General features: G+C 41.8%; 1 protein-coding gene across 2 annotated transcripts in view; it reads left to right on the forward strand.

Annotated features, from left to right (window-relative positions):
- Window positions 1–3,801: 3,801 nt before the first annotated feature.
- Wwc3 (WWC family member 3) overlaps window positions 3,802–23,594 on the forward strand; it is a 106,818-nt gene continuing 87,025 nt past the window's right edge. The window contains exon 1 of one of the 2 annotated variants that reach the window (XM_052712390.1): window positions 3,802–4,132. In XM_052712390.1, coding sequence (XP_052568350.1) covers window positions 3,846–4,132 — 287 coding nt within the window. In that variant the 5' untranslated portion in view covers window positions 3,802–3,845. The remainder of the gene's footprint in view (window positions 4,133–23,594) is intronic. The other variant, XM_052712306.1, reaches the window with a different exon arrangement.

Consider the following 23,594-nt stretch of genomic DNA (forward strand, 5'->3'; position numbering starts at 1 on the left):
TGCCTAAACAAAGCCTGCATAATGACAGCAGTTGACATACCAGTGGGGATGGGGGAAATTTCACAAAGTCCTACCCCTGGATGAAGGGCTATAGGTAGTCAATGACAGATCAGTTTTTCCCAGGGACAAGACTCATGAGAGGTTATCCAATCCCAAGTAGTCAGTCCTAAAAACTTGTACATAGAAGCAACACTAAATGGACTCAGTAGTTGTGTGTGTGTGTGTGTGTGTGTGTGTGTGTGTGTGTGTGTGTGTGTAAAACAATAATAATTAAGATAGAAGAGGTCAGGAATCTGAGAGTGAGTGGAGGAGAAGGGAAGAGTTAGAGGGGGAAGGATGTGGAAATGATATAAATACAATATACTCATTTATGAAGTTCCAAAAAAATAACTTTTTTGTTGTTTTTTACAAGACAGGGTTTCTCTATGTAACAGCCCTGGCTGTCCTGGAACCCTCTCTGTAGACCAGGCTGGCCTCAAAATTAGAGGTCTGCCTGCCTCTGCCTCCAGAGTGCTGGGATTAAAGGTGTGTGTCACCACTGCCCAACTCCAACATTTTTTTAATTAAAAAATCATTGAGTGAATTTTGGCTGTGATAGGACAGATGTTCCAACAATTTCTGAAATGGCTCTAAATATACTTCTACCACTTTGCAGTCTTCTAACATTCATAATTATAAAATCAAAATACTGACTAACTCTAAAAAACATTCACGATCCTTTATGGCCTACAGAATCAAACATTTAGCCAATGATTAATTATTTTTGTAAAATAAACAAAGCAACCCACCTCATAGTGTACAAATTTGCTTTCATCTTTCATAAATTTGTAAAATTGTGTGTCTATCAAAGTATTGTCTCATGGTTTATTAGCAGTAAATGTTTGATTTATTTACCTACTTTATATATTTACACCCTGGGTTATATAAAAATTTCTCATGTGAAGAGGGGTCACAAGTAGGAAAAGTTTAAGGAGCCCTGCTTAGGAGAAGGAGCCAGTCTCAGAATGGCATTCTGAAGAGCACCTTGTGCTTTGTACCATGTGCTAAACAATCAACGAGGATTTGATGACAGCAGTTTATGGACCAAACGGCAAGAACTCGAAACTCAGTAATCAAAAAGGGCCATGCCTCAGTTTCCCCATCTAATGTACCTCCCCTTCAGTTCCCACAAAAGCTTCCCTGAGGCTTCAAGTCGAGGCTGGAATCTAGGCTTCGTTAGTAGACAAATCACCATCGTATTATAATTTTCTATTTCTTCCTTTGATCCCCAAGAGGTGAGGTTGGAGCACAGATCCTAGGCTGTATAGTGTGTCATCTCCCCCACCACAATCCTCAACCCCTAACCCCAAGGAGCATCTGCCCATGTGCGTCAGCAGGGCAGGCAGAGAGTCTCTCACCACAGGGAAGGCAAATCAGTACTGGCCTTTTTGAGTTTCTGAGTGGATGCAGACTAGTCCCTCACCTCACTTTTTATCTGCCTTTTTCTTCCTTCACCTGGCCTTCTCTGCCCTTTCTACTTTTCTCCAGGCTGAGTTCACTCCCACATTCATTTGTATCCAGATTTGTTAGATTCTGAAAAGACAACGTGCCTGGGAGGGTGGGAATGCAGCTTGTCAGAACAGCCAGACATGTGGGGTGATAAGCTGCCTGCAGAATGGGCAGGGAAAGAGAGAAAAAGAAGGCGGCGGGATTCCACTGGTAATGAATGGTAGCAACCAGAAGCAAAAAAGTCAGAGTGGGGACACCCAACATATGGGGCATTCTGTGTGACACATGGAGACATCACATGTCTCCATGTCTGCACGGAGTCCCTCTCCACAACTTAAATCCTTAGATTTCAAGTTTTACATAAAATTTAGTAATATTTGTCTACAATCTACACGTTCCTCATTTCTAGGTTACTTACGTCAAATGCTATGTCGATAGTTGTTTTGTTTCATTTTTTAGGGATAATTGCAAGAAAAGAATTCTGTATATGCTCAGTACAAATGTAACCACAGTAGGCCTGACTACACAGTGTACGCCGGCAACAGAGAAAAAAAATATTTTTTTTTGTCTGCTTGCTTGGGCAAATCCACGAATTGGGGCTAGGGGGTGTGGAGGGAAGCCTGTATTCGCTTTTATGGCCCTTCTGCCTTTTTCTTGGACACCCAATGATCATTCATTGGTCACTAAAATGATACAACTAGTGAAATTTCTTAACACCGTTTTCTGGTAGAGATGCCTAAATACTTGAGGAGTAAAGAAATTTCGGTGTTCTAGGGGCAGAAGGAAAAGAAAGATCTTTCTTGTACACCTTTCTTGGCAATCTCTTTATCTTTCACATTCTTTTTAGATACAATTCTTCCTTTTATGTAATAGTCCCATTTTACAAGAAAATCAGAAGGTAATTTAAAAAAAAAAAAGCCCAAGGAATGAAAACTACTGCGAACATTTGTGAGTTGGGGGACGCGGGGAACAAATTTTCCTCAAACGACTTTAATCGTGCATTGGATTTCCGCAGATGGTTAAGACGTAGTCATAAATGATTTAACATTATCGTGCTTTAAAAAAGTGACATGTTCCTGCTTTTCATGCTCTATGGGACTAGTGGATTATGGCCCTGGATCTATAGCTGGGAAATTTAGAGAGAGACCCAGATTTCACTTTGGGGTCTCTTGTTTCTCTGCTGTGAGATGTGAGCAGAACAGAATTACCAGTTAGGTTTCAATGTGACCTGGCTTCCTAGCCAGCACTAGCTTTCTAGGGTTTCCGCTAAAACTGTGGGATCATGGAGCTGGGTTAAGAGCCCAGAGAAGGTTCTGGGGTCCAGCATAAGGACCCTAGGTAGATCTCCTGAAGATCTCCTTGCTGGGCCGTGAGCTTGCCACCAACCTAGATGTCCTCTTGTAAGTTGTGTCCCTTGTTTCAACTGAGGAGACTGTTAGTGTTCCTCCGCCTGCTCCCGCGGCTTTGCCTACTTTGTGGCTTGAGTTTGAGTAGTCAACAGACCAAAGGCTCAGCCTCCACCCCCAGGTGCGCGGAGGGGAGGACCCCAGGCGTCTAGGGTCTGAGGGCGGGTGAAGTGCGGTGACTGCCCTCTCCAGGAGTCAGTCCTGAGCAGGCTGCGTCCGGGTGCAGTACGGTCCTCCAGGCCCTCCTTTCTCTCAGAGGTGGCCCGGGGGCGGATTGACGTGGCGGCGCCCGTCCAGGGCCGGGTGCGGATTCCCGAGGCCGGGGGAGGTGGTGTGAAGAGGGAGGGGAAGAGGGAGGAGCGCGCGGAATCCAAGAAGGCAGGCAGAGGAGGAGCCGCCTGAGGGGACGAAGGGCGGGCAGAGTTTCTGAGAACAGAGGTGGAGCTGGAGAGGGAAATGGAGGAGGAGCTGCGAGGGAAAGGGGGAGAAGGGAGAGGCGGAGTAAGGGGCGGGGGAGGGGGAAGCCTAGGCCTGGGGCAGAGGTGGAGCCTGGAAGGGAGAATGATAGAAGAGCAGCAAGGAGGGGCGGGGCGAGCCTGGAAGGGGAGGGGCGTGGGAACACCCCGCCCTCCCGACCCGGCTGTGTGGAGCGAAGATGGCCGGACCGGCCTCTGGAGTGGAGGAGCCGCCAATATCGGTGGCCGCGGCTTCGGTTTTGGGACTGTGACTCCGCGCGTGGCAGCGACCTGGGCCATCGCAGCGGAACGGGCAGCGCAGCTAGCGGCTCACGAAGCTGGTCGGGCGCCGGTGCGCGGGCGCCCAGCAGAGGATGCGCCGGGAGCGGCGGGCGGCTCCCCGCAGCCGCCCCCGCGCCCCGGGCGCCCGGCCTTAGTGCTGGCGGAGGAGGCGGCGCGCGCTGGGCGGCCGGGCGGCGGCGGGCCCCGAGCCGTCATGCCTTGGTTGAGCGGCGGTCGGCGGCGACGGCGGGGACAGTCGCGGGAGGCCCAGCGAGAGCCGCCGCCTCCTGCTCAACCCCAGCGGGAGCCGCCACCGCCAGCGCCCCCCGTCGTGGTCCCCGCACCCTCGGTGGTGCCCTCGGTACCGCCGCAGCCGCGGGCCCGTGAGAGCTCCGAGCTGCCGCTGCCCGCGGGCTGGGAGGAGGCGCGCGACTACGACGGCCGCGTCTTCTACATCGACCATAACACGCGCCAGACGTCGTGGATCGATCCCCGCGACCGGTAAGTGGGCCAACGGGGGCCGCGGAACTGGGTGAGGGTGCCCCCACAGAGGATGTGCTGGCGATATATGCAGCCTAGTGTGGAACAGCCAGGAATGTTCTGGGTGCCCCTGTCCCTGGGCCCCCTGGATCAGGATAGGTGCTGAGATGGGGATTCGAGTGCCTCCATTCCCAGGACGGTACCTCTCAGTCCTAGCTATAGTTGTAGCAATTCTAGCCTTTGGGCCCAGAGACAGGATGGAGTACAGGAGGCCCCTAGGTCTGGGAGAAGTTCCTGTATCCGTGGTGTTGAGATGGGATTTGAGCTTCTCCAGCCGCACATCCCTTCTCTCAGTACTCTGGCCGAGGATGGAGGTGACTGCTCTGGAGTCTCCAGAACGAGAAGTTCCTATCTCCTCCCGGCCCCTTGTCGCGGGGTGGACACTGAAACGATTCCCTCACGTCACTCGCTGTCTAGGGCCTGGGAGCTGGGCCCCTGGAATTTCCTTTCTGGAGTCTGACGGATGGCCCTCTTTTCCTTTTTCTGCGGTGTGGCCTCGCCCATCCATACCCCGGGCCTTTGGCGGCCCACCACCCCGGCTTTGGCGGAACAGGGATTCCCAGCTCCTGGCAGATGCAAGATGCGCTGTCACCTTGGATCACAAACGTGTGCGCCAGTTTTGAGAATGAGGGAATGAGTTCCCTGCCTGGAGGGCTCAGCCTGGTTTTCATCCAAAACCTGGTGCCAGACGGGCATTAAAAGTATTCCCAATCCTTCTGGAGTTAGGCGAGGCTGTTAAACTTTTTTGGTGCTCTAGTGCCTTTAAAATCAAGTGAGTTAAAATTCTGTTTGAAATAGCCTTGTGTATTGTGGCCAGAATGTGATATGATTAGTCCCATATGCTTTTGGAATAAGTGAAAAACAAGAGTTGAATTTAAGTTTCCTTTTTGTGCATGATATGCACAGGGCACAAAGTTGTCCAGTTCATGTAAATAAATCTGATCAAGTAAAAACAGATTCTTCCAAAAGCACTACCAGATTTCATTTAATTAATGTCATGTAATAAAGTTTCTCCTACATCCATTGGGTCAGCTGCTCTTGGAGAGGTGTGTGTGTGTGTGTGTGTGTGTGTGTGTGTGTGTGTGTGTGTGTGTGTGTAAATGGGAATTCTGTTGAAACCAAGTGTTTCCACTAGTTATCTGATATCTTGTCCTCTCTGGAGCAAGTTCTCTCCACCCTGGCCTGAATGCCAAAAAGGAAATACTGTAGGCTTCCTAGTGATTTCAAGACTTGAAAAGGCCGGTGTGGTGACATTGTGCCTGCTTCCTCCCACCTACACAGGAAAGGCAGCCTGTATGGCACTGTCGTTTGAAAATAAACTTTTGAGGAGGGAAACTGCTAGCTTTTTTGAAGATTTCTATGGGTTTAGATAGGGCAAAACAAATCTAAACAATCGTGGTTCCTGAACATTCCCTCTAACCTTTGCAGACCTCTGGATACAGAAACCTGCGTAAGTCCAATTTCAGCTTTGTGGGTTCAAAAATGCTTATTTTGAACATCGGATGACATATAATTTTAACCAAATGTGAGAACCACATCTGTTTGATCAAACTTTGGATGATTCTGAAATTGGTGGAACTGCTTGAAATGTGATGATCTTTTGTGTTGTATTTCTGTTAAAATCCTAAACAACTGGAAAACGAACCAATTAAATAGTGTTTAAAGCAGGGCATGGTAGCACATGTCTGTAATCCCTTGGGAGGCTGAGGCAGGGGGATCAAGAGTTCAAGGCAAGTCTGGGGTGCATAGGAGGACTTGGTCTTGAAAAAAAGTGTTTTGCTTAGAAAAGGCTAATCCCTACTTTATAAGGATATTATAACAATTGCGGCTATTCTGCAAAAGAGATTTATAACAATAAAAGTAAGTGTAAATATTTTATTTTAATGGTATAGCCAGCAACATAGGTGCAAAAGGACCTACAGGAATCATCCTCTAGGATCTTCATCTCTGTAGAATTCTCTTTCCACAAATCTGTTTTGCTCCTGAATAACATTTTTTACCCTTTTTAGACATTACTTAGGTTACAGGTTTTTAAAGTCCCCTTTCTAAGTGCTAAGTGTTGATTGAATGAACAAAAGTGGATATTTTACATTTTTTTGTAAAGTAAAAACATGTGTGTACTTTTCTGAGACATTGTTTTTATAGTGAGTGAAAATTCAGCTGGGGACAGCTTGAACTTCAGCTCCCATAATACCTTGCACGAAATATGTATGGAATGTTCAGCAAGCCACAAACATTTCAGTGGAGCCTGCTGAAGGGTGTGCTAGTCATTCTTCCTCTTTGAAAACACAAGGTTGCCAATTTTTATAGGTGACTAGGAATCCTTTAAGGTTGTAATTAACTTTTATTATATGAACAAGACTGCATATCAGAACACCATGTTTTCTCCATGTACATCTGACAGGTTATGAATCTTGTTTCATTCAGAGGACGAGAAAATGGTGTTCAAGAAACTTTCACCATATAGCTTCCAAACAGAAATGACAGGAGAGGCAAGGGAAAAACAAGCTTTTTAAAGACAATAAAGTTAAGGAGGAATAAATGAATGTGGTAGGTTAGATGAAAATTGTTGTTGACTTTGAACATTATTTCATATGTAATTATTAAAATCCTTAATAGCATGAAGTATAAACTCTTCTAGAATGTTAAAGTAATTCCATTCAATGTTTAATAACAGATATTTCCAGTTCAACATATTGGTGAATTATTGGACCTCTAATTTTTTCTAAAGTAATGAAGAGCATGCAATTGTAAGAAAACATCTTTACAGATGTGGCTACAAATGTCCATGAAAAAGTGTCTCTATTTTATCAACATAACTTTTTAGTTCAACTGTGAACCACCCTTGGATTTAAATTCATTTTTTCATAGAATGGTACTGTTTATATGATTTCCATAGTCAGCTTAATGTATCATAAATGTGAAATCATTTTGCTGTTTCTATCGCTTGAAGTTCACTTGAATAAATCATGTGTGACTTACATATATTTTGCATATATTATCTTAGTGTACACTAACCACCTGATAGAAAGTTCTTCCTTCCCTCCTTCCTTCTCTTTCTTTTCTTTTCTCTCTCTCTCTCTTTTCTTTTTTCTTTTTTGAGACAGGGTTTCCTCTGTGTAGCCCTGGCTGTCCTCAAACTCACTCTGTAGACCAGGCTGGCTTCGAACTCACAGATATCTGCCTGCCTCACCTCTGCCTCCCGAATGCTGGGATCAAAGGAATGCGCCACCACGACCTGGCTAGAAACTTATTTCTTATAAAAAATAATTATAAATCTTATACTTAGAAAATATAGTACAAATTAAAAAAAATATTTAGTTCCTTTAACCGTTGTGTGTGCATGTGCTTCCTACACAGTTCTTTTGAATTACGCTGTTCAAAGATCCAGTTGTTGAAATTAGACATTCTATTTCTTTTGCCTAGTGGTAGTTGTATATTACTGGAAGTGAAGGACAGTGGGCAAAAATCACATTTGAGGGCCACAAGACAGCTTAGTGGCTAAAGGTGCCTGATTCCAAACCTGATGAACTCAGCTACCTCCCCAGGACTCATGTGGTAGAAGGAGGGAATTGATTCCCCAAAGTTGTTCACTGACCTCCACATGCACATTTTGGCACATTCCCCTCTTCAAATTAAAAATAAAGCACTGTGAAATCATATTTGAGATCAGAGCTGAGTGTAAATAATGGTTGACTGCTACGATTATGTCATGGCATGAGAGCTGAGGGCCATTTGTTTACTAGATGGGGTTTGACCTGTTGCCACATGTAAGAATTCTGTGGTATATTAAAAGTCCCTTGAGCCGGCCTTTTCTTTTTCTTCTTCTGTTTTTTTTTTTTTTTTTTTTTTTTTTGCACAGGAAAAGGACACACAAAATTTATTATATGCCCAAGACATGGGAGTATTTGACTCCAAGCTTTTGCCTTAAGGAGAAAACAGTCTTGGCTCTGGTATTTGCTAAGTTGGAGCCTTCTATAACAGAGCCAGATAACACTGCTACCTTCTTGGAACCACTATTCAGTATTAATTAATAGGAGCTTGACTATATTTACCTCACAGAGTCTATTTCTGGGTTATGTGAACTGTCTAAGTTGAGCTTTCCGATAAACAACTTAATGATTTTTCCATTTTTCATTCTTTAAGATTATAGATAGTGTTTGTATGAACATGAGGGAGTTTCTGGCTTTAAAAGCCATCAGGGGTCAGCCCCTGGGAAGAATCTTCCTTTGTATCCATTTAGATGTCAACTACCACTTTTCAGTCTAATATCTTTCTTTTTCTTCCTTTCTCTTTTTTTTTCTTCAAGAAAAGTAAATGGAAAAGTCATTGATTTCCAAAAATAACTCTCGGATGTTTAGAAGTCTCCAAGTTTCCTTCTCTTTCCTTTCACTCTGATTTGGGAAGTGGAAATAATGTGTGTCACAGTCACTGTTAGGTTCACTTCAGGAAACGGTGGGTCAAGTGACATGACAGGGTCACCTGGTAAGCCTGAGATAGGACTTTTGGCTTCTTGCCCAGGACCTTCTGCTAATGTTGTTTGCCTTTCCAATAAATTTAATATAATGGAATAAAAATAAAGTTAAATTCTATAGAAATCAATTGTCTCCATCTAAATCTAATAAAACAAAGAAATATTTATGAAGATTCTTGACCTCTTGTGCTGGGACTGTACGTGGAGACAAGGGTTTTTGGGGGGTCAGGCATAGGTGACAAACATAAAACAAACAAAATTGATAAAGGTCATGGGATATGCCATAATTAATTCAGTTCCCCAGGTGAAAATAACTTCCAACAGAAGGAGGGAGCAGTTTCTTTTTTTAAACTTACACTATTACTTATCTTATATATTTTTTGAGAATTTCATACATATATGTAATGTATTTAGACCAGATCTATCCTGATTCCTTTCCTTCTAATTCCTCCCCTATTTTCCTCACCACTTTCCCCTTCCAGTTTCGTCTGTTCTCTCTATTTTAAACTCATTGAGTCTACTTAATGCTGCCTGTATTTGCATGAGTATAGGATCATCATCTCCCAGGGCATGGGTAGTCTTTCGGGGATTTTATTCCTGGAGAAAACATACTTTGTCTACAGCCATCAATTTCCAACAGGGTTGGGACGTCTTGAGGTGCCATCCCCCCCACCAGGTGTGCAAAGGCCCTGTGGCCATATCATGTCTAGGAGTCTCTTATTCTCTGTACGTCAACCAGTTGTGGGTCTCTGTACAAATTGCCATCTACTGCAAAAGAAAGTGTCTCTGATGATGCATGAGAGATCTCTTAAGCTATAGGTATATAGATAAGAACTTAGGAGAAAGTTTAATGCTATGTCAATTCAACAAAATAGTAGTATTAGGTTCTCCCCTAGGGCCTATGACAGGTTTTTGGTCCAGTTAACAGCACCAGACATGAGTTCCATTTTGTGGAATGGGCTTTAAATCCAACAAGAAGGTGATTAGTTACTCCCGTAATATACCAGTGGGCATACTTTGCAGGGCTTACAAGTTGAAACCAGGAAACTAGTAAGGGGTCATAGGGATTTCAGAGGAAGGGGGTTGAACACAGGTGGTATGAAGGGGGAAAGGAAAATATGGAGCAGGAATGATTAAATGTAGTGGGGGTTGGCAGTGCAGGGTAGAGGAGGGAGTATGGGGAGGGATAACAACATAAAAGCCCTTTGGAAGCCTACTACTGTAGAAACTTCCTAAAACAAATGGAGTTACCTTATAATGGGGGCTGCAGGGTGCAAGGCCTCTCCTAGATACCATAGACTATCAAACAAATAGTCTAGTGCCAGGTGTGGGTCACCTGTTTTTGAATTACTGGCCAGTGGATTTCCACACCCCCTCCCAAAAAACACCTTTGCAGTCTGATGCTACTGCTCTTGGTTACCCTCAAGAACTTCATGATAAGAATTTATTGATGAAGATACTTCCCAGAACTTTATGATAAGACCATATTAATGATGTGTTTGAGTCATAGGACCTGGAGAAATCAACCTGGTACTGACCTCTATTTCCACGACTGGAGGGAGAAAATATTTAACAGTCTCACCCTGCTAGGAGAGCTCTCTTGAACATGGACTGGTTTTTATCCTTGTCTATCAATGTCTTGGGGCAAGATATTAAAGTGCTTATAGAACCAAGCAAGATAAAGAGGCTCATGAGAAAAATGCTAGAGATGAGGAAGTGCTGAGTGTGTTCCAAACAAGTGAGAGAATGAATTGATATGGCTGGCCCAGAGGTTGTATGTAAAGGGCTGAAGACTTGGGCCAGACCATTCCTAGCTGAGATCACCACAGTCTTGGGGCCAGAAAAGCTAGGAACATCTTGTTCAAACTCCTTTCTTCACAGCTGAGAGCCCAGCTAAGTGGTGTGTTCTGCCCATAGTTAGAAGGCCATGGGCTCTCCTGACCCTTGACCTATTGCTTTTTCTAGCATACAACTCAGCCATCCAGTCCACACCCATTTTAAGTATCCCACCTCTGTTCATTCAGTTGTTCATTTGTTCAACAGGGTATGTTGCACAGCCTTTCTCTCTTCAGCATTTTTCCAAGGTTTGGGACTCTAGTAAATGATATCAGAAAGGGCCCTGCCTTTGTGAGGCGAATACTGTCTTTGATGCACTCATGTCTTTTTTAGTAAGACTTCATCATACAGTAAGGTTTCTCTCCATTGGGATTCCATGCCTTTTTTTTCCACTGCTGGAGACAGATCTCAGGGCTTTGTCAGTGTCAGGCAAGCACCCTATCATTGAGTCAAACCCCAGCCCCTGGCTCTGTGGATATGGTAGACATATCATATATCTTATATTATGTTCAAAGCATTTACATGCATGCTTTTATCAGAAGCCAGTCATGGCTGCATGAAGTGTAGATGGACACATGATGAAACTGAGGCCAATGGGTGGTTGACTCAGAGACCTCCTTCTCACAGCCAATGAGGGACCATGTACTTGACCGTCCCCTGAGTAGGCTAAATTTTAGGCCCTTTGCACTGTTTTGGACCCACTGGTTCTTTTATCTTGCATTCATTGTTGTTTGATGTTTCTTCCCCTCTGCAATATCATGGCCCCTTAAAGAAAGACAGATATTTTAATGTCTTATTCCCTGTTAATAAGTTACCCTCCATGGCAAGATAGGTTTTGCAGATACAATTAAGTTAAGGATTCTGTGATAGGGAAATGGTCGTGCCTTATCTGGGTGGGTCCAGTGTCACAATGGGGCTTACTGGAGAGAGCAGGAAGATGAGGATGAGACAGAGGTGAGGATATGGCAGTGGAAGCAAAGGTTGAAGTCACGTAGCCATGAACCAAGGAATGCAGACAGCCTTTAGAAACTGGAAAGGACAAATAAAGGATGCTTTCCTGGAGCTTGCAGAAAGGTATTTAGCCCTGTAGACACCTTGACTTTAGCACAGTGAAACTGATGCTGAACCTGTGAGATATAATACACGTGTGTTGATTGAAGCCCTTTGGGTTTTGGCAGTTTGTCTCACCATCAATAGACATAACTACCATACTCCCATGTATTGTGTCCTGGGAAGAATGGAAGCACCAGGTCAGCTTGCTGTCTTTAGTAATAGCCTCTCATTTGTCACATGCCAGTGAAGCAGGTGCTATGCATTTCCCACCATTTTCTTGCAGCTCTGCTCTAAGATCCACCTTTCTTGTAGCTTGAGTGTGGAGTCTTATGTTGAGACTTATAAGTACTGTATCCTGTCCTCTGCTGAGCTGATCAAGTAGGAATGGTGGGCAAGTTGGACATCTGACAGCAATAGAGACTATTGGAGGTTTTCTCAGATTATGATGGGCCTGCACTAGAGAGATCTGGGGCACTAGGACTAGAAAGGGCAAGGTTTATGTTGGAGAATTTGGGAGGAAAACAAGAAGTGCAGAGGATTTTGATAATGCTTTAAGGTATAGCCAGTGAAATGATCAGGGATCTCAGACTTCTTACTACAATCTTACTACTGGCAGAGCTGAGGCACTCAGAGCCAATATGAAGGACTCTTACCTATTATTGGAAGCCTTCATTCTTACCATTTTGTATATTCAATAATATAGATAGAAGAGAGAAGCCTGTTGGGTCATTCAAATGACTGTACAGCTCACAGTAGAGTCCTTAAAGGTATCCAGACCATGAAAGTGTGACTAGACCAGGGTTTCTCTGCTATGACAGTCTTCGTATTTGGGGGCAGATAGTTGTTTGTTGGGAGGTGGTAGCATAGGATGGTTATTATCTCAGGTCTCTCTTCACTAGATCTAGATGGTGGTAGTGATCCTCTCCCAAACTTAAGTTCAGATATCAGAAATGCTTCTAGACATTATCATTTGCCTTTGTCAGGAAGGTAGTATCCCTTGGTTACAATGCTTTGGTGACTGCATTTTGATTTAAGCAGATTGGTAGTTCCTGTGGTACTGTAGGTAATCAGGTCAGACTGTTGAGGACTGGTTTCTGTATTTTCATGAAGAACAGAAGTTACCCATGAGCATCTGAGAAGCCTTAAACAAGCACATGAAACTTTGGGAATATATGTTAGTCTGCATATTGTTCCATTCTGAGGGTAATCTCAACTGATAAGTATTTATGGTATATACATATGTACAGTGGCACAAAGGAAAATGAATGTATTCACACTTCATTGTTTGGAGCAACCTGGGGCTGTGATTGTTCCCTGTGCTGAATGTGTGAGTGTGCATGTATGTACAGATGTGTGGTATCAGCTGCCTAAGATGCTCTGAGCCATGGAGTCGCCCACTTCAGTACACAGAAAAGCAGTCCGAGGGTTGTTTCTGCCTCTGTTCAGGTCTGGAAATGCAGAGCAAGCATACACATCTCGAAAGCTTAGGGGTCTGTGGGATCCCCAGTGTTTTTCATCTGGAAAATGCTCTATGTCTTTAAATGAAAGGGACTCAGGGAATGAGTGGGAAGGAGATGAGAGGAATGTTAATGCAAAGAACGAGGAGTGCAGTCAGGCTATCTGTACCACCCCCAGGTGGCTTGTTGTGCAGTGTTAGTGGGTGGGCCACTGAGACAAACAGGACATCCTGAGCAGCTCCAAAGTACTAGCCTCATTCCTATCAGGTGAGAGAACTCCTACCTGGAGCTTGGCCATGTAACCTCGTGGATATTTCTGCGTTTTAAAACTCTTTGTCTCAAAGTGTGGAGTTGACTCAATTTGCCTTTTGATTAGTATCTATTGCTTAGTTTTAAAGCTTTGAGATTTAATTTACATACAATAAGATAATCCATTTTAAAGGGGTACAACTTAGTGGCTTTGGTATATTCACGAGGCTGTCAACCATCACCGATATCTAATTCTTGTCACCCCTCCCCAGAGAAAACACATGTTCATTAGCAGTCACTCCCTATCTCCCCCAAAGCCAGTCAACAAATAATCAGTTTTTCATGTGTATCATCTCATAGATGTCTTATAGGGTTGTCCCTGGATAATCCTTTGTAATACTCCTGTGGATTTTTTTCAAAATAAAAAGTTAGGAAAAGTAAATTGGGGATTGAAGGAACTAAGCAAAAATGTAGTTTTTTAAAAATTCTCTTCCTTTTAACTCAAACATATTTTATTCTGAATTGTCTACACAGTACCTGACATATACATGTCTTCCATAAATGCGCAATGTAATCATGTATCTGGGGACAAGTTTTACTGACTTGTAATGATAATTTTACATTTCTGTATTTCATTGAGTTTTTCTCATATGTTCTAGTGTACTCAAGAGGAATTCCTCCTTATATAAAGATGTCAGTGCCTATATTTTGTTAGCATAGCCTCTCCTTTTCTTGAGTTGGGATGGGATCCATATGTAGTTATTGATAAAATTCTAGTTGTTCTCACATACTAGATCTCAAATGGGGAGGCTCTTATCCTCCACAGGACAGTATTTGGAGACATTTTGGCTGCTACAACAAGGGGAAGACATGTAGTAGGTAGAGACCAAGGAGGGTGCTAGGTATTCCTACACAAAGGGCTAACTACAATGTATAAGATAGTCTTCATAACAAAAGTGATCCATCCCTAAATATTAATAGTGCCTAACAGTGAACTAAGCCAGACATTTAGCATAGAAGTATACAATTGGTTGATACAGGATTACATGATCCAGATCTTTCCAGTTGAGCTGGGCTAGGAGGTACAGGGCAGGAATGGTTGAAGAGAAGGTCTTCACCCCCATAAGCTGATGTGGAGTTAAATAATGTCTTTTAGGGTATAAGCAGCTGTACTGCTGCCATTGTGCTAGGAAGGAGCTGGTTATAAGTTGGGGGAACAGAAAGACTATTCCCTTGCTAAGATGTGTGGCTAGGTCAATTACACCTCTGGGCTATCTACCCTCAGTACTTTTTCTCACATAAAATTATACATGTCTCCTTCCCTTTTAAGTCAGTTAAACTTGAGTATCTGTTTTTTCCAGCCCACAAATGTATATTCATTTATGTTTTCTACCCAATGTCACCTGTAGTTTTCTTCATGGCATTCTTTTTTTTTTTTTTAATGGTTTTTCAATACAAGTTTTCTTTGCAGCCCTGGCTATCCTGGAACTAGCTCTGTATACCAGGCTGGCCTCTGCCTTCCAAGTGCTGGGATTAAAGGTGTGCTGCACCACCACCACCACCACCACCACCACCACCACCACCACCACCACCACCACCACCACCACCTGGCATCTTCATGCATTCCTACTAGATCTGTAGGCTGTCACTAAGCACATACACAGACACTTATTTCCCTTATTTTTAACCATTTTGGTTGTCTGTGATACTTATGATGAAGTACTGTAATTGTAATGCTCCTGTGTGCCTCCCCCCCTCTCCCGCTCTCCCTCCCTCCCTCCCTCCCTCCCAATCCCTCCCTCCCTTCCTTTTTTTCTTTTTCTTTTTTGCTTCATGTTTGCCTTAGAAGGGAGATGATGTTTTCTAAATGTAGAGTAAAAATAATGCCCTTTGGTTTATTTGTTTTAACGCACTTCTATTTTGCAATGTTTCAGAGTTATTGAAGAGTTGTAAAATTTGGGTAGCTCCCCCATTGTTAACTTGTAATATTATCATAGTAGCTTTGTTGAGACTGAGAAGCCAATCTTGATCCAGATTGCTGATAGGAAATTCTAGACATTTGGATTTCACCAGTATTTCTACCAGTGTTTCTTTTCTATGCCAATGACTTTTTTTTAGAACCAAACAGTCTTGCTTTGAGGCTTCATGGATTTTGGAATCATGGAGCTTGGGAAATCAGATGTGAACACTCTATGTTCAGATAAAGGTGGCAGCATGTGGAAGCTTGCATATACTTTTAGGAAGATCACAGACATCTGCAAGCCAAAATGTAGCTCCTAAAATAATGGAGATTTGGTTTAGAATGGGCATATTGCCCTAGAATATCCCTGCCACCTACCCTGTTGCTAAATGAGTGTATGCTCCTGTACTTAACCATCATCAGCCTAGATATATCATAAAAGATTCATTCCACAGTGAGTCACAGAAAACTTCTCATGCTTTTCCAATACAGCTTGAAATAGTGAGGTATAGTCCCAAGTACAGGGTAGGTTTTACGTGAAAAGGGAAATTGTTGAATGAACTTCAGAAATATGATGCTTAGTGAAACAATGAGGCAAAGACAACAGATAGTATTATCTGATTACTATCATGTCCAGAAAATATAAATCTATAAAGGTCGAAAATGGATTAGTGGTGTCTGGGTCTAGAAGTGAGAAGAGATGGTATTGGCAAAAAGGCAAGAGCTATCTCATTGAATAATGTCCTAAAATTGAAATATGTGTTGTACAACTCACTAAATTTACTAAAATCATGGAATTGTACACATGAAATAGGAAGAGTCTATTGCCTGATGGCTATAGCTAATAAAGTTTTTACAAGCAATTTTTAAGGGTAAATCACTTTAAAATTCAGATAGCTACCTTGACTTTGTAGTTGGAGAGATAAGACTATGTAGATTAGACTTGGCAACCTCTGACCATGCAAAAGGATTTGGGGGCTTCTCAGAATGTCCATACGATTGTTAGGGCAAGTTGCCAAGAAGCCACATGTTACTATTGCTTAGGAGCTTTGCCAACTGTAAGAGGAGAACAATACTATGCAACAACCTGGTAATCATTACTTAGGCAGCTAACTTTTTCACTCAGAGCCACTGATCTTGTAGGATGACTCACTCATATTTCTATTTGTTTTAGGAAAGTTGAAGTGCTGTCTGGTTATATGACAGGATTGGGAAGAAAAGATAATTTGGTGAATAGAAGGCCAATTTGATAATTTGGACCTTTAAAATAGCAGCATTCTTTTTTTTTTAATGTTTTGGAGATAAACCATTGAATATTATATTACACACTTTTTGTATTTTTTAGTTAGCATTTGAATGGATGGCCAGAAGCAGGCTGAACATTAACCTTACATTGTATCACTAACTGTGTGGACTGATTGCAGACACAGGACAGCCTTGACATACTTCTGTCTCTACTATATGCTGTGGGCTTTCTGATACTGTTTTCTTTTCTATATTTGCTTTCTAGGAGCTTTTGAGGATTCAGTAAGATGGTATAGATACTTAGGTCAGTGTCTACTGTAGAACAGGTACTGCACTTTATTGCTTTTAATTGTTTTTCTTTTGTTTATGTGTATGTGGGTGTTCTCATGGATGTGTAAGTGCACATAAGTGCATATGTATGTGGAAAGTCAGAGAACAACCCTGGGGTGCCATTCCTCAGATACCATCAACCATTATTTATATCTATTTATATATGATATATATATATATATATATATATATATATATATATATATATATATATATATATATATATATATATATATAGTAGAGACTTTCACTGGTCTAATGCTCACCAAGTGAGCTAGACTGGCTGACTTGTAAGCCCTTGAAATCTATCTGTCTGATTACATGTGCAAGCATCTATATCTGGCTTTTTTATGTGGATTCGATGGATTTAAGTCAGGTTTTCTTGCTTGCAAAGTAAGCCTTTTACCAACTGAGCTGTTACCCCAGCCAATTTTTTTTTTCATTTTTCTTTATTAAGAAATTTTCTACTCACTCCACATACTATCCACAGATCCCCCCTCCTCCCTCCTCCCTACAGGTTTGAACTCAAGCACTTTGAGCTCCTACCCTTTTTCTTTTAAGATTTTTTTCCCCCCTGGAGCTGAGGACCAAACCCAGGGCCTTATGCTTGCTAGGCAAGTGCTCTACCAACTGAGCTAAATTCCCAACCTGACCCCAGCCAATTTTTAAGAATAGAATTTGCTGCAAGATCAAGATCTTTGCCATATCCACTTGTACCAGAAAGAATATGTCAGTAATTTAGGTATATGCTTTGTTGTGCACACAGTAGACCTTACTTTTGGGGTGAAATAATGTTTTCCAAAATTCTGTGCTGTTGGATCTTTGAAGGAAACTGTCAAGAGTGTGGGCAGAGGAGGTAGAGGTAACTGATCCATATGCATGTCTTAGAAAATCCTTGTTCATGTTGTGTTTAATGTGCTTGGTAGGAGAAGGAAAAGGTAGGTTCAACAGGGTTAGAGAGAAGCAGTGGAAAGCAATGAAGAATCAACTTCACTTTAAACTTAGGTATTTTCCTAGCAACATGTGTCCAAAGTTGTAAAATATCTTCACCCTTAGGTTCACAAATTCCATTGAGAGTGGTGGTTCTCAGCCAGGGATAATTTTTGCCTTCCAGGGGACATTTGGCAATGGCTGAAGACATTTTTGGCTGTCACAACTTGGTGGTGGGTGGGGGTAGTGTGGCCTAAGGTCATGTAGTGGGTTGGAAGCCAGTAACATTGCTCAGCATCACACCAAGCCCAAGATGGTTGCCTTTCATGACAAACAATGAACCATCTCTGGTGTTTACAATTTGAGACCAAGTGGTCCTACCTTTTCCTATGGGATTTATAGTATAGTGATGACAAAGAACAATAGTGAATATGTTAGTATCTTCTAAGGTGAAAATTCTGTTTGAGGGGGGTTGATCAAGTGTGATACATATAGGTAGCCATTTTGTGGAGAATATCAGGAGAAGCCTATCCAGATTCAGGTAGGCCTTTTAGCTAATCCTAGCAGAAGGTCAGAAGGAATTCTGTCATCTGGGTAAAGAGCCTTTTAGGGAGAGGAAAAAAAAAAGCCACAGAGGCTGAAGTGATGAACAATGAGCCAGTTGGAAGGTGATATTTGTAGTGAAGCATCTATTGACAGGAACTCTGGATTTGATTCTAAATAGGCTAGGAAGTCATTCTACTTGAAAGAGTTAACATTTCACTGGGGGTTCTCTCACTGTTGTAGGAGACTAGGGCAGTAGGAACTGAGGCACGAGAACTAGTTAGGAGATAGTGGTTTTCTTTAGAGTCAGGCAGTGAAGGCTGAGGGAATGCTCTCAGACATAGATGTATATAGTCTCTTAAGGCTCTGGATGTTGTGCTTTGGTCATGGGTATAATTCACCCTTCTTGAGACCCTCTCTCAGATTCCCTGTCAGCTTGGGCAATAGCATATCCTGCCAAAATGGACATTCAATCAGCACAGTTGGATCAGCACAGAGGAGCTGACTTTTCTGTATTATCCCCAGCTCTGCTTCTGGGGCTACAAGGAATTTTGTGTGACAGAAAATGAAGGGTAGTGCATACATTATGTTTTTACAATTTTACTACATTTGTAAGATGTAGTACATTAAAGATACACTAATGATGGTATCGACTGAGGAGAGCCATACACTTTATGAAAGCCCATGTGTTGTTAGTAATTTTTGCTTAGAAAGTTATATTATTATTATTATTATTATTATTATTATTATTATTATTATTTAAAAGTGGTGATTGCTTGCAAATGGGTACAGTGATTAAGCAATTGAAATGATAGGGCTTGAATGTCTGGTGATCACCTCCACAGAGCATGTTACATTGACACTGACTTTTCTTCAGCACTATGGTCTTGTTTTATTTGCTATACATATTACTTATTCACAAGGCCTTCAAGATAAATCATTCTGTGATTGACCTGATCCAGGTTAACCTAAGATTGTCATCTTGTTAATCTCAGTATTAAAAGCCAAGACACCAGAAACCAACCTTCCCTCCTCCCCAGCCCATATCATAAACCTCCAAAATGTCACCATGTACATGGCATATTGACAAAAATGTCAAGGATTACCAAGAATAGCTTCTTGCATTCATATGCAGTTACAAGAGAAGGACAGAGTAGTTTTCAAATTTCAAGTGCCACGGCAGTGGCCTCAACCAACAACTCTTGTCTGAACAAGTTCCAATGCTCAGCTCTACCTTGGAGTTTTAGAAATATGTCATACCTTGAATTTTAAAATATAAACACATGTACTTCTTATGCTTCCAGAGTTGTTAATAGAATTATTTTTGTTGTTATTTTCTTGTTCCATTTATCACCCAGTTCCCCTTTAAAATATAGATAGCTATAATGTTTTACATAAGCTGGTGACTGATTTTTTTTCCTGAGTCATTGTCAGTGAGTGTCTCAGTTCACAAGCTTGTGCCAGCTCAGTCAATATTTGATGGAATACAAAGTCTGCATTTCCTTCAGATGTATTCATTTTCTCTTGTCACTTAGAGATCCATAGTGCTTTCTTCTCATCTGTTTAGGAACAGTTACTGGCCACTCTCTTACTGTTTGCAGGGGACCTCATCCCATTTGTGCACCAGTGAAAATAACAACTTATGATCTCATTTCAGAGACCAGCATTCCTTTCTGTCTCATTTTCAAGTTCTAAAACCATGTAGATTAACCCCAGCCAGGTGGTGGGAAGCAGAAGTTAAACTTTTTTTTCTTCTACCTTCATGTCCCATGAGACCAGTTTGGAGAAGAATCCTTGGCAAGCCTGTAGCTTGGATCTTCAGGTCTTCTGTCAATGGTGAGATCTTCACTGATCACTTTACAGAGGCAATGAATGTGCCTCTGTGCCTTTTATGTCTTTTTTGTGGTTTTTTTCGGCTCACTGGTGTTGAGTTGCTTTTCCCTTCCACCTCAAGTTAATGAAGGGCCCTCATCATAATCCAAGCTACTAAAATAAATGGGAATCAGGAAATTTTCCATGAAGCAAACCCATGACATAATGGCACCTCAAGTGTATGAGTTACTGAAATTGGTTTTGTTGAAGTTGTTTGCTAGCAATGTTTGCCAAAGTTTTTAAGAGAGATAGAAAAAAGATCTATCTATCTATCTATCTATCTATCTATCTATCTATCTATCTATCTGACATAGATAGGTAGGTAGATAGATGATGTAAATAGATATAGATCTAGAGAGAATGAATGTGTGTGTGTGTGTGTGTGTGTGTGTGTGTGTGTGTGTGTCTGTATGCATGTTTTCTCTACAAAATGGTGGATCCACATTAAAGTTAAATTCTTCTATTAAGTTGTTTTTGTTTGATGAAACTAATGTTCTTAAGTTCTTTATTCCTCTCACACCACTTGCTGTAAAAATACAGATGAAATAGAACAGAAGCATAACATTTGATTCTGTGACATACCTTCATCATCTGCAGAGTTCATGCTTGAAAACTCTGCAGTCAGGTTATAAAGATTTTTTTTTTTAATCTAATGGTTTCAGTAAGTTTTTAGTTTTTTGTTAGGCATTCATAACTGCCCTTTGATGCATGTGGCCTGTGGGCCATTAATTGGATATACCTGGTATTAGACCACGATTCTTTACTGAAATGATAGACCAAAAGGGCCAATTCTTCAGAAGCAAGGAAAAGAAGATGCTAGAGAAAGGTGTCATTTGTAACCCCGTCAATAAAAGGACAAATGAATGAATCTAGTGATCCCTCATAGTAACTACTCAAGTTGAAATTGTTTAATTAAATGGTGTCACATTCATGGATCTCTGATTTAACATCCAATTTCTGAAGTACCTGCAAGAACTATCCATAGTGAAACCAACTGCAACACCATAGACTTGAAGCCTATTTTTATGGTGGGCCCTGCTCCTCATATTCCCTGTGGGAATCACAAACCCAAAGTGTTGGCCCACCAGCAGTCCTGTGGGTCTTCCTATACAGTGACATATTTAACCACTGATGTTTGGGGAAGCTCCTAGTTGCATCCATCTTTTTTTTTTTTTCTATTGAGCTGGGCATAGTTGCAGCTGAAGCTTCAACTCTCCATTTCATCCTGGTTAGTTTGCCCTTGTTTAGCACTTATAACAAGCAAGCTGATTCTTGACAAGGGCTCTCTAGTTCATTTGTAATGCACTCTGTCTATTTGTCAGGTTATATGAACATCCAGCATCCTTATCTGCTACTTTTAAATCCTAGCTGCAAGTGTGATTAATCTGGGGGGCTTTATAATGATTATATATTTGGACCCCTTCCCCTCTTTCTTCCCTTTTCCCTCTCTCCATGAGGCTGCACATGCCTCCATTTTCCTTTTCCTTCTCTCTCTCTCTCTCTCTTTTTCTCTCTCTCCCCCTCTTTTTCTCTCCCTCCCTCTTTCTCTCTATTCACTCTCCCCTTCCCTTAACTTTCCACGTGGAAAAAATTATATATTTGTATTTACAAACACACACACACACACACACACACACACACACACACACACACACACACACACACACAGCCCCTTTCCAGATTCTGATCAACAGGTCCTAGGACACCCCTGATAATCATTACCCCTTCCCACACATAAAATTATCCAGGCTAAAAATTAAAATAAAATTTAAACAAAATTAATCACTAACATTTTAAACTGTATAATTCAGTAACATCCGGTACATGTACAGTGTTGTGCAACTATCACCTTTATCTTGTTCCAAGACATTTTCATCAGCCTCAAAGAAAACCCTGTACCTATTAAGTAGTTACTCTTCATTCCTCCTCACCTCCAGCCCTAGGCAACTACTAATCTACTTCATGTATTTGTGAATTGGTCTATTCTGCACTTCTCATGTGAATAGAACAGAGTATGTGTCCTTTACTTTACTACTTTTACTTAGCATAATGATTTCAAGATTCATCTGTGTTATAGCCTATGTCAATACTTCATTTGCTTTTATAACTGAATAATATTTCATTATATGGATAGGTCATGTTTTATTTATCCATTCATCTATTGATGGACACTGGGGGTATTTCTACATTCTGAATACTGCTCATGAAAATGCATGTGTAAGTGTTTGGATAGGGAAGACTTGACCTTGGAAACTGTAAATGTTGGCACTTGTAAAGGAAGAACAACCTGAAACAGTTATAAATGTAATTGTATTATTTCTTTGGAGCAAAGGTGGGAAGTGAGGATCAGGATACAAGTTTGATGTTCTGCTGACCACAAAAATATTTATACTTATGTTGAACAGCTAGTTTCCTGCTCCTAGCTTCTTTTATGCTCTGTCTGAATCCCTCCCACAGGGTGAGTGTGGTGAGTGTATTGGGCAATGGGGATTTGTTATTTGTTTGTTCCCCGGTAGAGCCGAATTCCTTGAGGTTAACTCCTGGCACTGAAGATCTCAAATAGCTTTTCTTCAGTGAATATTTAAGCAAATGCATAGCACTTTGCTGTCTTCATGGAGCTTTTGCTAGGGTGGGGTCCTCTAGTGCTCTCATCCTTAGCCAAGGTGACATGCCTGAGGCTTATGAGCATCATTTATCCCAAACTTCCTGCACGCCTCACCTGGCAAGTGCTCTTGGTACGTGCTATCTGGCTGCCCAGGCTGTTCCCCAGGAAGGCTTTCCCATCTCTATGCAGGGGTCATTGCACATTAAGGTACCCACCTGGGTTGGCTCACAACCAGTTGGCCCGATGTAATATGTTACAGAGTGGTCGGGCAGTAAGTCGGGTAGTAAGAGTGAACGGATGGCCCTAGTCATCATGCGTGACTTTTTTAAAAAAATTATTATTTAGGGACTATTATCCATGTGTACCAGCTCTTCATGTTTTTTAGGATTTTATTTCAGGTTTTTTGAAATGAAATCTTCTGATTTTAACTGCTGACAGTCCACTGTAGCAATGGTAGAGCATCCCCAGGGCCAACCCAGAAAGCCAGACAGAACAAACAAGTCTATAGATGGAAGTGGCATGGGCACCTCTGGAGTCATGTGATTCTAGTTTTCACCATTTAGCTAAATGTGCTCATAGGCAGAGAGAAAGCAGAACTCAGAATTTGTCTGTAGCCCATTTGCCCTCAGGTCAGGGATTGCAAGAAGAGGAGACCATGCTGGATTCTGGGTGAACTCTTTTAACAATTGATTTCTTTTATTTCCCTATGCACCCCAACAGCAACAGTTACAGCTAAATTTGGGGTCTTCTCTCAGTCCCCACCCCCAGAAACAAAGGAACCAAAACGTGATCATATATCAAGTAATTTCTCGCTAACAATCTCATAAAAGTACTCCTATGTTATTACAGTGTCTTGTTAAACATCCTTT

Source organism: Peromyscus californicus, unplaced genomic scaffold, assembly GCF_007827085.1.
Source record: "Peromyscus californicus insignis strain IS unplaced genomic scaffold, ASM782708v3 Scaffold_10__1_contigs__length_136768540, whole genome shotgun sequence".
Classification (NCBI taxonomy): domain Eukaryota; kingdom Metazoa; phylum Chordata; class Mammalia; order Rodentia; family Cricetidae; genus Peromyscus; species Peromyscus californicus.